The sequence below is a fragment of the Oryzias latipes genome, chromosome 17 (genome assembly GCF_002234675.1).
Source record: "Oryzias latipes chromosome 17, ASM223467v1".
Classification (NCBI taxonomy): Eukaryota; Metazoa; Chordata; class Actinopteri; order Beloniformes; family Adrianichthyidae; genus Oryzias; species Oryzias latipes.
Window position 1 is genome coordinate 9,318,379 of NC_019875.2, and position 12,188 is coordinate 9,330,566.

Consider the following 12,188-nt stretch of genomic DNA (forward strand, 5'->3'; position numbering starts at 1 on the left):
CAGCATTTTATTTAATGTTGTTGATAAATCTCAACCGTCGTTCTTTATACATTTTTTATACAAAATATTAGAAACACATGTTTATTTTTGTATTGTACATGCTCAGAAAATGCAGAATTGCTGTTGCTCTTGCAACAACATTTGAAGTGAGCCAAATCTATCCACGGTGATATTTTATGATAATTTTACATCTTGGTCTGTAAAGTCTTCCAGGCATCTTCCCCAACCTGAACATCCAACTCACCACCAGTGATTGGTAGACAGCTCCGCCCCTCTCTTTATCTAAGTTTCCAAAACACGGTGTCAAAGGCCACCTGGAAAGACCACAAAGCTGAACATCGACCTCCTGCCTTCGGTGCACTGATGGACACCCTCAGTGGTGTTTGTTATGGACAAATTAAGAGGCGCAGAAGTCAAACAACAGAACCCAACCATGGTTAAGATCAAACCATTTGAGGTCCCACTGTTGTTATCTAAGGGCGCATTGTTGTCTCCCAAGAGGACACTGGAGTATGCCAATTGGGAGCCGACCAGCATCCATTCCATTCCAGACCACAAGTACTTTGAAGTGCTGTTTGACCCATAGGCCAAAACCACAGACAGAGACTTATCCTGAAGGTGCAGGGATTAAACCCTCTTGCCCATGAACAACGCTTTGTGGCCGAGCTGGGGGCTCATGATAAAGATCACGCAAGCCCACTGCCTTTCATTGTGAGCACCTCAAGAATGAGGGTGAAGGTGACCATAACCATATCCAGCTAATACCTCTCAACCTCAGGCTACCTCCCTCCGAATGTGATAACATCCATATCCTAAAAGTGTAATTCCATGACTAAGAGTTGGGCCGTTGAGCCACATGCCTTTGACCGCAACCCAACCACATTGCACCAGCCCCCCATATGGTCTTCTGATGGAGCTGGACGCACAGAGGTGTGATTCCATGTCATCCCTGTAGGCTGGACCTGACTGGGGGCCCATGGGAACAGCCATTCACTCCATCTTAACTTAGAAAATCTATATAAATGCAAATTAAATATATTCTCTGTTTTTTCAATGTGCAATTGGCATTGTTGGCATTAAAAACTATTTGAGTTTAACACGTTAAAAACGTGATAAAGCTGACATATTACAGTATACTTAAGTAATATTTCCACAGTGTCCTTCCTCTTACCTGGCAGAGGGAAGCAGGCATTGAATGGTTGTGATGTAGATGAGGACAATGAAGGAGCAGACCAGGTTGGACTTGAAAACCTCGTCCCGCATCTGCGAGTACTGCACAGTGAAAGGAGAAAGAGAAAGAAAGAAAGAAAGAAAGAAAGGGGGGCAACGGGAGACAAAGTGAGGGGCAGATGGAAAAACAGGTTTTTCAGACAAACTGAGAAGACTGAGCAAATCGAAATGCACCGAACACGTGGATGCACGGCCACAGAAGCATGCGACAGGTCAAACACAAGCGTTAGAGAGAGACAGGAGCTGGTGGGTTAGCTGTGGCGTCCTGGGGAAGGTGCAAAGCTGACAGACACGATGCTAGCTGTGTGCCTTTAGCTGTTAGCTGACACATAAATAGAGAGCAGTGTGGTTAAAAAACAAAACAAACAAAAAAAACGGCCAACTCTGGAGCTAAACCTGACAGCCTACATGTCTTTGAATAATTTTACAAATCTTTTACAACTGCCTTGATGTGAAAACAATTTGACTTTAACATTTTGTTATTATTTAAATCTTGAATTGAACTTGATCTTGAACTTCATTAGCTTCACCCTTTTAAAAATGTAGCTGGATGTGTCCGAATTCCTTCATTACTCACTACATAGCGCACTATATAGCTCACTATATAGCGCGTTGGCCATTTTGTAGTGCTGTCCGAATCTGCAATTCCAAAATCGAGTGCCCTAGAAATTTCCCAGAAGTCTATGCGAAAAACCAGTATGCTCACTAGATTGGTAAATATAGACCACAATGCATTGCGTTTGAACAGTTTTTGCAAAGAAAATGTATTTAAATGTATGTTTTAAATAAAATTTTAACGTTTTCATCTTCAGAACACAGTGGATTCATAAATGGTCGCCGTGAAACACTCATATCAATTAGATTTTCACTTTGTAATATAGATGATGTCATATTCGCTGTTTAAAAAAAACAAAAAAGTAGTGCTGGTGGTGTCTGAATTGGTACTACTGAGGGCCTGTTCACACCGGGACGAATTTCGCCGGCGATTTTCGCCGACGTTTAACGCCTCGTGACTAAACAAAGGGCACCAACGAGAGTGTGCACACCGACGCGAAAAAACGCCAGGCGTTAAAGCGTCAAAAAAAAACAACGCCTCGGGTTCGTTTTTTTTTTTCGACGCGTCGCGTCGAAATCTACTCGACCAATGAGAATGGCGCTTTTGCTCACGTGTCTGGAGCTTCTGAAGTTACAGTAAAACACAACTTGGGGGCGCTCAAACACAAAACTGCCTTTCTGAGCACACATACCAGCGAAGAAGATAGACGCCAAGTAGCGTCTACACAGCCGCGAAGCAATAATGACGGACATTCTAAAACATCCCCGAACCAAGCACCAGTTGGAGCTACTTGTGCTTGAAATATTCATGCTTTCTTTGTTTGATTCTGACAAGCGCGTAAATACTTGCTCTCTTCTTCTGAGTGAAAAGCGACTTTAAGAAGCGTAAAGTTGCGCAGCGCCACCTTGTGTACAGGAGTATTTCTGTTTTACATTAAGCGCCATGTAATGTCAGGGAATGAAATTGCATGTTCACTCCACTCATCGTCAGCGAAAATCGCCTGGGTGTGAACACAAAAAACGTGGCGAAAAACGCTGGCGAATAACGCCTGGCGAATATTCGTCCCGGTGTGTACGGGCCTTTAGTCCCACACTGTATAGTTCTTTAGTAGTTATGGATTAGTGTTGGAATTTCTTACATAGCCTTTCTTTTAACACTTTCTTTTAACACTTAGGGAAAGAAATGCCATTTAACCATTTATTATGTATGTAAAAGTATTAATAATGCATTTTAACAACAGTATAAATGTTCTTAAAAATAGTCCACTGTTTATTTGTCAAATATTTTCCTAAAATAAAAAAGAAAACCTAGGTCAATTTGAAATGGTAATTTTTCGTCTAAAGTGGAGTATTATTGGTCTATTTAAAAATCTTTCACTGAGAAACATGGTTTGTGTCTCCACTGGGGTTCTAACAGAAAGGGCTGTTGACAAACGTGGGAATTAGCATTTCCTGAAGGGAGTTGTGCCCTAAATGGTGACTGCAGAATGAATCACCTGTCTGGACCTAACTGTGTCACTCATCCCAGTATCAGACTTTCCACCTCAGTAACCACTGCTGCCCCGACCTCACTGTCTCTTTCTAAAAAGGGTGCTGGGAAATTAGCAAGAGGATGTTGCACGATTTGTCACAACTTTGGAAAAAATAAAAATAAAAAAGAAGAAGATAAAACCAAACAAAGAGGATGAGGGAGGCCAACATCATTTCACTGCACATTTACTGAAGAAGTTTAGAGGGAAACCAAATAGGGAGAGAGATATGTAAATAAATGAGAATTCTGGGAAAGTATCTAAAGTGGGGTTGGGATTTAAGGGGGGAACACAAATGCAGGGGACAGAAGGCCAAAAACTAAAAATGGTAAAGGTGAAATTAATTGCAAAACCAACCAAAAGCAACCAAAATGTTCTGATTTGACCAAAAAACTGTCAGGCTCTTGTAACTATCTGTCAAATATGGCAGAATATTTGTTATTTATTGAAGAAATTACAAGTTTTTGAAAAGACTGAACTCTTGTTTTTGAGAAATGAGCCACTAAAGAAGTAGCTTGTCTTAAGATTTATGGTATTTTACAAAATTACATAAAAAAACTGTTAGTACATAGATTTATTTTGTTACAAAAGGTTTTTCTTTAAATTAGATTTTAGTTTAGCACTAATTCCATCAATTGTAAATGTTCTATATTTTGAATTGAACAATTTCCTATAAAGTGACTATGCAAAAAGGGTTTTTCAACAGTCAACACAGTGTGCAACAATAAAACCTAAAGGAAAAATAAACTTAGCAAAAAACTGTAAAGAAATAATTGCTCATGAGCAAACTATAGAAGGTTTGGAAAAATAAGAAATATAATAATCACTATTTTCTTTTCATGAATTAAAACCATCTTAAACATTATTAGAGTTAAAGAGATGATTGCACAACAGTCAGAGACATGGAAGTGCCAACATTTATTTCTTACATTTTAACCCTTTCATGTGGAGAAAGGAACCGACAATAGAAACTAAGTTGATGTTTCTACAGACAAGTCTGTTAGTTATAAAGTTTACCAATGCTTTTGATTACAAACCTCAGTTAATTATAATATAAAATACTAATAGATGATTTTCAATCATTTGTCAATATCACTCCGTTTCTATATTAATACGGTATTTTCATAAGATCTGAATAATTGGGACTTTAAAAAAAAAAGGAATAAAACTATTTGAAGTGGAATAAATTATTTATACCCTAATTTATAGCTAATTTTACAGTGATATGCAAACTATTTTAAAAATTAGCCTTTTGTTTTTTACTTTGACAGGACCAAACTTAATTATCTTTCTATTGTTTCAATGGAATGTAAAATTGGATCTAAATAAAAATAAACAGGGAAAGAGAAAGGAAAAAAATAAACATGTATCTGTCTAAAACCCCAGCTACCTTCTCTTCCAGGCTGGAGTCTTTAAACATCAGTGAGAAAGGCTTGATATGCTCTCTTCTCAACTTATCGCCACTCCGTAAGTCGATGGCGCTCTCTATTCGCTTGTTAATTTCCTCAGGACCAGAGTGGACATGCAAAGCTTGTGCGAGATGGTTTGGAAGCAGATTTATCGAATTTCTCGTTAGGGCAGCCAGAGTCTAGAGGGAAAGCACATGCACATAGAATGAACCTGCTTGTCCCCCTTTTGTTTCATTCAAAATACAACAAAACAAACAAAAACAAACAAAAAAAACGACACACAGTTACAATCAGTTACGTTCATGAAAGAAAAACAAGGGCAGGGAGACAGGGAAGACCAAAATGCAACATCTGCTGCCGTCATGCACATCCCATTCACTCTTGCAGAACATCTGCGTTGCTCTGATGTTAGTGGTGAAAAAGCTGGGAATTATGCACAGTTTTTAACAAAGACAGTCTCATGTGCTCGGCTGGGATCACAGAGGAGGGGCGGGAGGTTAGAAAAGAAAGTCAAACTCATAAAGCGTGAAACGATGGACACAAAAGCACATCTGGGAAAAAAATAAATAAAAGTGCAAATGTTTGTATGCAGCCTCCTCAGTGATGTCAATCCTGCAAGAAAAAAAAATTCTTGTGCAACAAGGGAAAGCTGTTATTCCACCCAAACGCATGTGGAAACCACAAGACAACTCCATTCCACGTTCACCTTGTGGTTTTAGCACTAAGGTGCTTTCATCAGCCACGGTGAGGTGGTTCTGAAGATGTATCTAATCGGAGCAGCAGTGATAATCCTCCCAATGTCAGAGATCTGCTCTGTGAGTGGACTGTTCGGAATGAAAGGCTTTTGCTGAAAACGGTGGAGATGTAGAACAATGAATATGAAACAAACTGAGTGGCCCAAGTGTCAACTCATTAGCCTTTTTAAAAATAGACTCGGGAAGTGCAGTAAAACGGAAATCATATCATAAGAAAAGGGAGCAGCTTTTCTGCCACCAGAACAGTTTGAACTTCTTTAATTGAAATCCTGAAAAGCCAAGTAACGACAAGCGGAGGAGGTCAGCAACCTCAAGTCAGTTCTGTGGAGAAGACCGCTTCAGTATTAAATGCCGCATCATCAAATGTTTCTGCTTTCCAGAATGTTTGTGAGAAAAAAAGCAAACTTAAAGATTCAGGTACAACTCTCAGCATCCACCTGACCTTTAGGCAGACTGTGTTCTACGCTGATAATCCATTGTTACCATGAAGAATATGAGAAACAACAGAAAAGGAAAAATGTAAGCAGACATAAAACAATTACACAAAATGACAACAACCCAAACATGGATAAAGCATGTAAAACATGAAATAATTTGGCATGAAATTAAAAAAAGAAACCATTAGGAAATGGTCATTTCTAAAAAAAAAAAAAGAATTAAACAAAAGATACATGTAAAAATTATTGACAAAAAACAGAATCACGAGACAATTTGGAAAACATAAACACATACAAATTGCATTAAATTTGTGTTTTAAGTAGTAGTCTTTTTTGGCTTTCCCTTTTTTCTCATGTCTTCAGTAATCAGTGCTCAGTTGAAAAAATCATGAATTCTAAAAAAAAAATGGAGATTACCTAAAGACAGGGTTCATACGGTCATGAAGAACCTGGAAAAGTTAGTGAAAAACCGAATATTTGTAAAGTTTTGGAAAAGCTTTTTTTTATGTTTTTATTTGTATAACTTAACATCTAGTGCTTTTCAAGGAGAGGTATCAACTGTGGCGACTGAAAGACCATGAAACGCAAATTGCAGACTTTGCTCCAAGTCCGTCCACACAAGCAGCATGAGAGTTTTGATCATGTGCTCGTCACCATATCACCAATCTATTTTGTTCTTCACACTTTATCCACAAACATTACAGAGCAAACATTGGATGTAGTGCTATTGACCAGCTTGAACTGTTTAGTTATTTCTTTTATTTGTGAGTCAACCCCGACAATAACACCCGGCACAAAGCTGCAAAGTTTGTAGGTAACCTGCTGGACGTTGTGGGTGTGGTCAACTTTGTCGACCTCGCTAAAATCTTTTGATTTTTGCTATAATCTTTTTCAGAATTGGCCTTCATATTTTTTGGACTACAACAGTTGTAGTCCTAAAGCTACTTTATTGACGGTTCCTGTCTGCCTCTGCAGCTTCACCTCAAGGCAAACGCCTTCTGTAACTGGTTTTCTGCATCACCACAGAGAAAAATAACCAGAACTACATCCAATGTGATGTTTGTGGACAAAGTCAGTAGGATGAAAAAGCAGACTGGTGATAATGTGACGAGCACATGAACAACTGTGACACAGACACTTTGTGGCTTTTCCACTTTTAATTGCAGCTCATCTTATGGTTTTCATGAGCAGACGAGCTTAATTAGTTTGTAGTTCTTTGCTATGGTTGTTCACTGATTCTCGAGTCACGACAAAACATGTTTCACATAAAAAAGTATTTTTTGTGGATAAAAGTCATTGATTTAAAATGGATTGACATATGTTAGACCTAACGGAATTGTGAATACTGGTGTTATGTTTTAGAATAAATAAGTACTTTTTTTAAAGATTTATTTTTTGCTCAAATGTATGACTTGATTAGGCGCTCTATGTTATTTTGTTATTATCTTGTCCTCGGCGTTAGGTCATAGTAGTCAACAGCACTGGAAAACATTAGGTCCTTATAATTGTGAAAACAGTTACCGTATATCAAATTAAAGATGAGGGTTAAAAATGTATAAAACAATAAATATCTTGAAAATCAAAACATTTTTTGAACAGATTCAGATTTTGTCCTGACCCTCAAGAATCAGTGAGAAAATCACCCATGTTTTTTTTTCTTTTTTTCTTCTATTGAATGCCGTACGTTTCCATACGTTAATGTAGTTTCCTTCATACCAACAGAAAACGCCCGTTGATGCCGCGGCTGAAATATTAACGGCATGTCTTGGTTTGATTCAGCGGCGCAGACTACAATAATCTGACTGAAATGTGTTTATTTTTAGTTTTGGAAATTCTGTGAAAGGTTATGGAAAAGTTATTGAAAATCACTGCTAAAAGTAAAAAGCGCACGAACCCTGTAATAAAAAAGAAATAAGAAAACAACATTCGGATGCAATCTGCAACTTCACCATTAGATGTCCTAGCAAATCCCACTGATAATGTTTTTTGGGAAAACCAATTACAGATGTTAGATGCAGCTTCAGAAGTGGAAGGAAATATAAAAACGACCGGCTTTGCTACATATTTCCAAACCCTTCAGCGTTTAATCTCACATGCATTATTTAAGGAGCTCCAAATCTCAACGTTGTTAAAAGAGCTTCTTTAAGGTGGAAATCCAGAGACTTGAAGCAGAATTAAAGAAACGCTGCACTTCCTTGAACCAAGTATTGATAATTTATCGTCTTTGGTTTCTTCTCACTGTCATGAAACGGCTTCTGTGTAGGAATGTAATACTTTCATCTGAAAAGGTTTTCAACCCAGTAATGACATGTTTTGTGTGCACTTTCCCTGGAATTCGTTCAGGCGCTCGCTCCCCTTCACTCTGAGAGCAAACTCAGGTATGAAAGTTGAGACACCAATGGAAACTGGTTTCTGTGCAGAGCAAAAGCGCGTAGCACAGACCTTCTAGCCTGGATAAGATGCCCGCCCTTAGCCTTTGACTCACAGCATGAAGACTTGCAGGGAGCAGAGCGATGAGCCTCGCTGTCATGATTGCTTTTGGCGTGCGGATCCCCAGGGACGCGTACAGCCTAAAGGCCACATGCCTCCATCTGGCATTTCCCTTCTTGATTCTGGCTAGTGTGATGCATCCACAAGCAGTTGGTTCGGCTGTGCGTGGGCGTCGAAACGGCGTAACACGAGTTATGAAGAAATATGCAGCATATGATGGGGTTTGTGGGGGTGGAGAGGAGTGCGGCAGGAGGATGCACGAAGCTGAAGCTCAGCGATGAAAGAGGATCTGTGTGACGGATGGATAGATAGCACAGAGCCTGAGAGAGGAGTTCAGAGCGGCGCGCCTGCTTGAGTTACATAAAGCACAAACGCGCCCGAGGACCAACACTGTCGAACGACGTAAAATATGCCAACATTCATTCAAAGGGCCGTCTTAAACCCCAAAATTCTGACGCTTAAAGATTCATCTCCTCTGCAGAGCTGAAGTCAAATCCAAAGAGAAAAATATCCTGTTGCTCAGGACTTTTGATGAAGAAAAACAACCAATTCTGAGGAGGAGCGTGATGGTGCTGTGCATCGTGGGGGTCAGGAAATATGCAGCGAAGCATGAAAGCTGCAGAGGCAGAGCCGTGCAGAGAACCCCCACAGAGCCGGCGGTTCCATCATGCGGGACTGACGGGTTCGGGTTGTGACCAGTGCAGGACAGTAATCACAGTAATGGCCGTCTTGTGTGGGTTCCTCCCAGCAGGAGTGGACGGTGGACGTCTGTGACCCACAGGTTCCTCTGACGAATCAACGTCAAAACGGTTTCCCCATTTAAAAGGCTTCTACAAAAAAGAATACGCTTGTCGTAGCATGCTAACTGTAAAACTACCATGATAGCGTGCTACTTAGCATGTTAGCAGCTTTAGCGACACAGAACAAATATGTACTGGGTTTTTATGCTAAGCGGTAATAATCTCAAGCAGTGCAGAGACAGAGCAACGTAAGTCCAAAAGAGGGATGTATTGTGGGAGATTAAAAGAGAACCATTGCTACCACCTGATATTGTTACACCACTGTTGCTAACTCCTCACTTAGCAAGGTGGCTAAAAAAAAATAAAAAAGTCGCTAAATGACGCCAACGCCTAATTATCTTAATGTTTCTATAGACTTCTTTAGGGAAAAATCATAAGACAAACAATAAAGCAACACAATAAATGTGGTCTTCTTTGCACAGTGATCCAAAAGACACACTTTGGCAGAATCATTTTGGTATTTTGAAGGACAGGACGTGATTTATCTGCACTTTTAAAGTGGCAGGGTGTAGGTCGACCTCTGCTTGACTGCAGCTGCGGAGGAGCCAACTGAAACACTGAAGGTGGAGCCTGCTTTGGGGTGGGCGGAGCCTCATGGCAGCACCCGCTCTTACTCCGAGAGAGCAAAAGTGGCAGAGCAAAACATGCTTTAAAGTTTGTCTCCAAACTCCAAGAATAGTCGCTAGATTTGTCGCTAGTGGCTTTTGTGAACCTGAGTTGCCATCGGGGTTTGAAAAGTCCGTCTATGACTTAACCAGCTAAAAAAAGGAATCACAGTTCTCACTGTTGCCAACTTTCTCGTAATATTTAGTGATTTTCCAATCCCCATGGCGACTTACATTCTGGTTAGCGTCAAATTTAGTGAATTTTCCTGATGTCACTGGAATTTTTTTTTGGCACTCAGACATTCAAACTTGAAAGGACGTTTTGTTCTGCTATTCCTGATTCCATCAAGGAGAAGCAGGTGTTGTTGCGAAGCTCCACCCACCCCCCAGCAGTCTCCAGAGTCAGTGTGTCAGTCAGCTCCTCCTCCAGTTGCAGTAAAACAGAGGGACATTTTTTCGGGGGTAAATGACTCACACATGATGTCACAGTAGATCCCGCCCACTATTCTGGGATTTTTAAATAATTTTTATGTTGTGTTTACATCTTACCTAAATAAATTACACCGCCAAACACGCGAATGGTCAAAACGAAGAGCACATATAAAGTTATCGGCTTTGCTCCAGTACTGCAGCTCACAAAAGTCATGTTCATATCCCTGATGGTCAACAGCAGGTAAGTGTGCACACCTGCCAAACAAAGAGGACAATTGGAGAAAAGCAACGATTGTGGACCAAACAGCTCAGTGTGGCTGTGATGTCTAATTCCCAATTTAGGGTCCATATGCTGCGGTTCTGGTACTGTAACGTTTATGGCCTGCCTTCTTTTTCACAACACTTTTAATTCCCCCGCAGCCCACCCTGATGCTTCACTTATCCCACTTTAATCTTTTCTGACTCTAAAACAATATCTGACCAACAGGCGGGGACGCTGAATTTCATCAGTGAGCCACGACATGAAAGACACTTCAGGACTCCGTCAGTGAAGCCTTTGATATGCAAAGTGGCTCTCTTTTGACTCTGCTGAAAGGCTTTCATTGTGCCAGAGACAAAGAAGTGGCACTTTTCAAAAATAACATTCCTCTGAACCCAAACATACGCTCACATTAAATCCTTTAAGCCCCTCACAGAGCCGCACCGGCTTATGCGTTCGCTCGTCTTCATCACTGTGCGCAGGGAGGAAACGCGGAGTTCACCGTGGAACCAAGTGCATCTGATGTGGGACTGAAACACAGAAAACCACTGATTTTCAACATCAAGCCTTGTCAAGGGATTCACAAAACCTTCAAAAAAAAAAGACTAATTCCATAGACTATTAATTCATACAAACACCGGCCTCTGTGGTCTGCGGGAGGCTGAGCATCCTGGAGCACAAGCAGCAGGCTGCTGACGAGTCATGGACGATGATGGTGAGGGAACACTGAGTCCTGGCCAGGTGGCACGCAGGACGCAACAGCTTTCATAGCAGGCTGGATATGCAAATCCAAGCCGAACAGATGCCCCCCCCCCCCTGCTAACTTTTGGTAGAAACAGCATTTATCTACAGTGTTAACTATGATGTTTAGCCCTCTAACACTGGAGGTTTAGCTGCAGTGTTGACAATTTTTTTACCATGAAAAGCTGTTTTTCTCTGCGTCAGAATGAGTTAAATCACAATGATTGTGGGAACGGCCAATGGTATGCTCCAGTAAGTTCTAGCGTGTTGTTTAGGTGTCACAGGTGACATCTATGGTGTTAAAGGGTTAACACATTGAGTTAGTAATGCCTTTTTTCAGTACTGGAGTGATCTAACTATTTACGTTTTTTGTTTTTACAATGCGGACGAAGATTCTTATTCCTTAAGGTGGCTTTGTTTTTAAGGTTAAGTCATGGCAGTTGGACTTGAAATCTTTTTCCTATAAACATTTCTTATCCAAGTCTGACAGGTGCAGGATTCCGTCCACATTTGTATCCTCCAGGTGAAACACCCTCAATGTTGTTATCAAATGTTATCGGCTGCACTCAGTCATATTCTGATGAAGTTGGAAGTAATACTAACACATTACTTTTTAAAAATCACTGTTCATCCCCAAGAACAGGTTTGTCCTTTTTGTCTAAGTGTTTGGTTTAGACCCAAATCTTACTCTGCAGCTAGAATTGTTGTTTTATGATGACCCTTCATGTGAGAAAATGCTTCAAAACTTACCATATTTCCCAGACTATAAGCTACTACTTCTGTCAGCAACTTTTGACCCTGCAGCTTATTCAATGATGCAGCTAATTGGAGCGCTCCAGCAGCCTCAAAGTGGAGACCGCCTGCATAATTCTATGTCCAGCATTAAGCACAATTGCTTTGACATACTTTCAAGCAGCCAAACAGCATGGACACAGCTTCAGCTCTG

At 40.5% G+C, this 12,188-nt stretch overlaps 1 protein-coding gene across 3 annotated transcripts in view; it reads right to left on the minus strand.

Moving 5' to 3' along the window:
• The window catches only part of adcy8 (adenylate cyclase 8), a 134,872-nt gene that overhangs the window by 54,518 nt on the left and 68,166 nt on the right, over positions 1 to 12,188 (minus strand). For 2 of the 3 annotated variants that reach the window (XR_002875123.1, XM_023965391.1), the window contains exons 8-9: positions 4,705 to 4,902; positions 1,172 to 1,272 (exon numbers count right to left, since the gene is read on the minus strand). Coding sequence is in view for 2 of the 3 variants with exons in the window: in XM_023965391.1 (XP_023821159.1) it covers positions 1,172 to 1,272; positions 4,705 to 4,902 (299 nt within the window). In the remaining variant the exon portion in view is untranslated. The remainder of the gene's footprint in view (positions 1 to 1,171; positions 1,273 to 4,704; positions 4,903 to 12,188) is intronic. The other variant, XM_023965392.1, reaches the window with a different exon arrangement.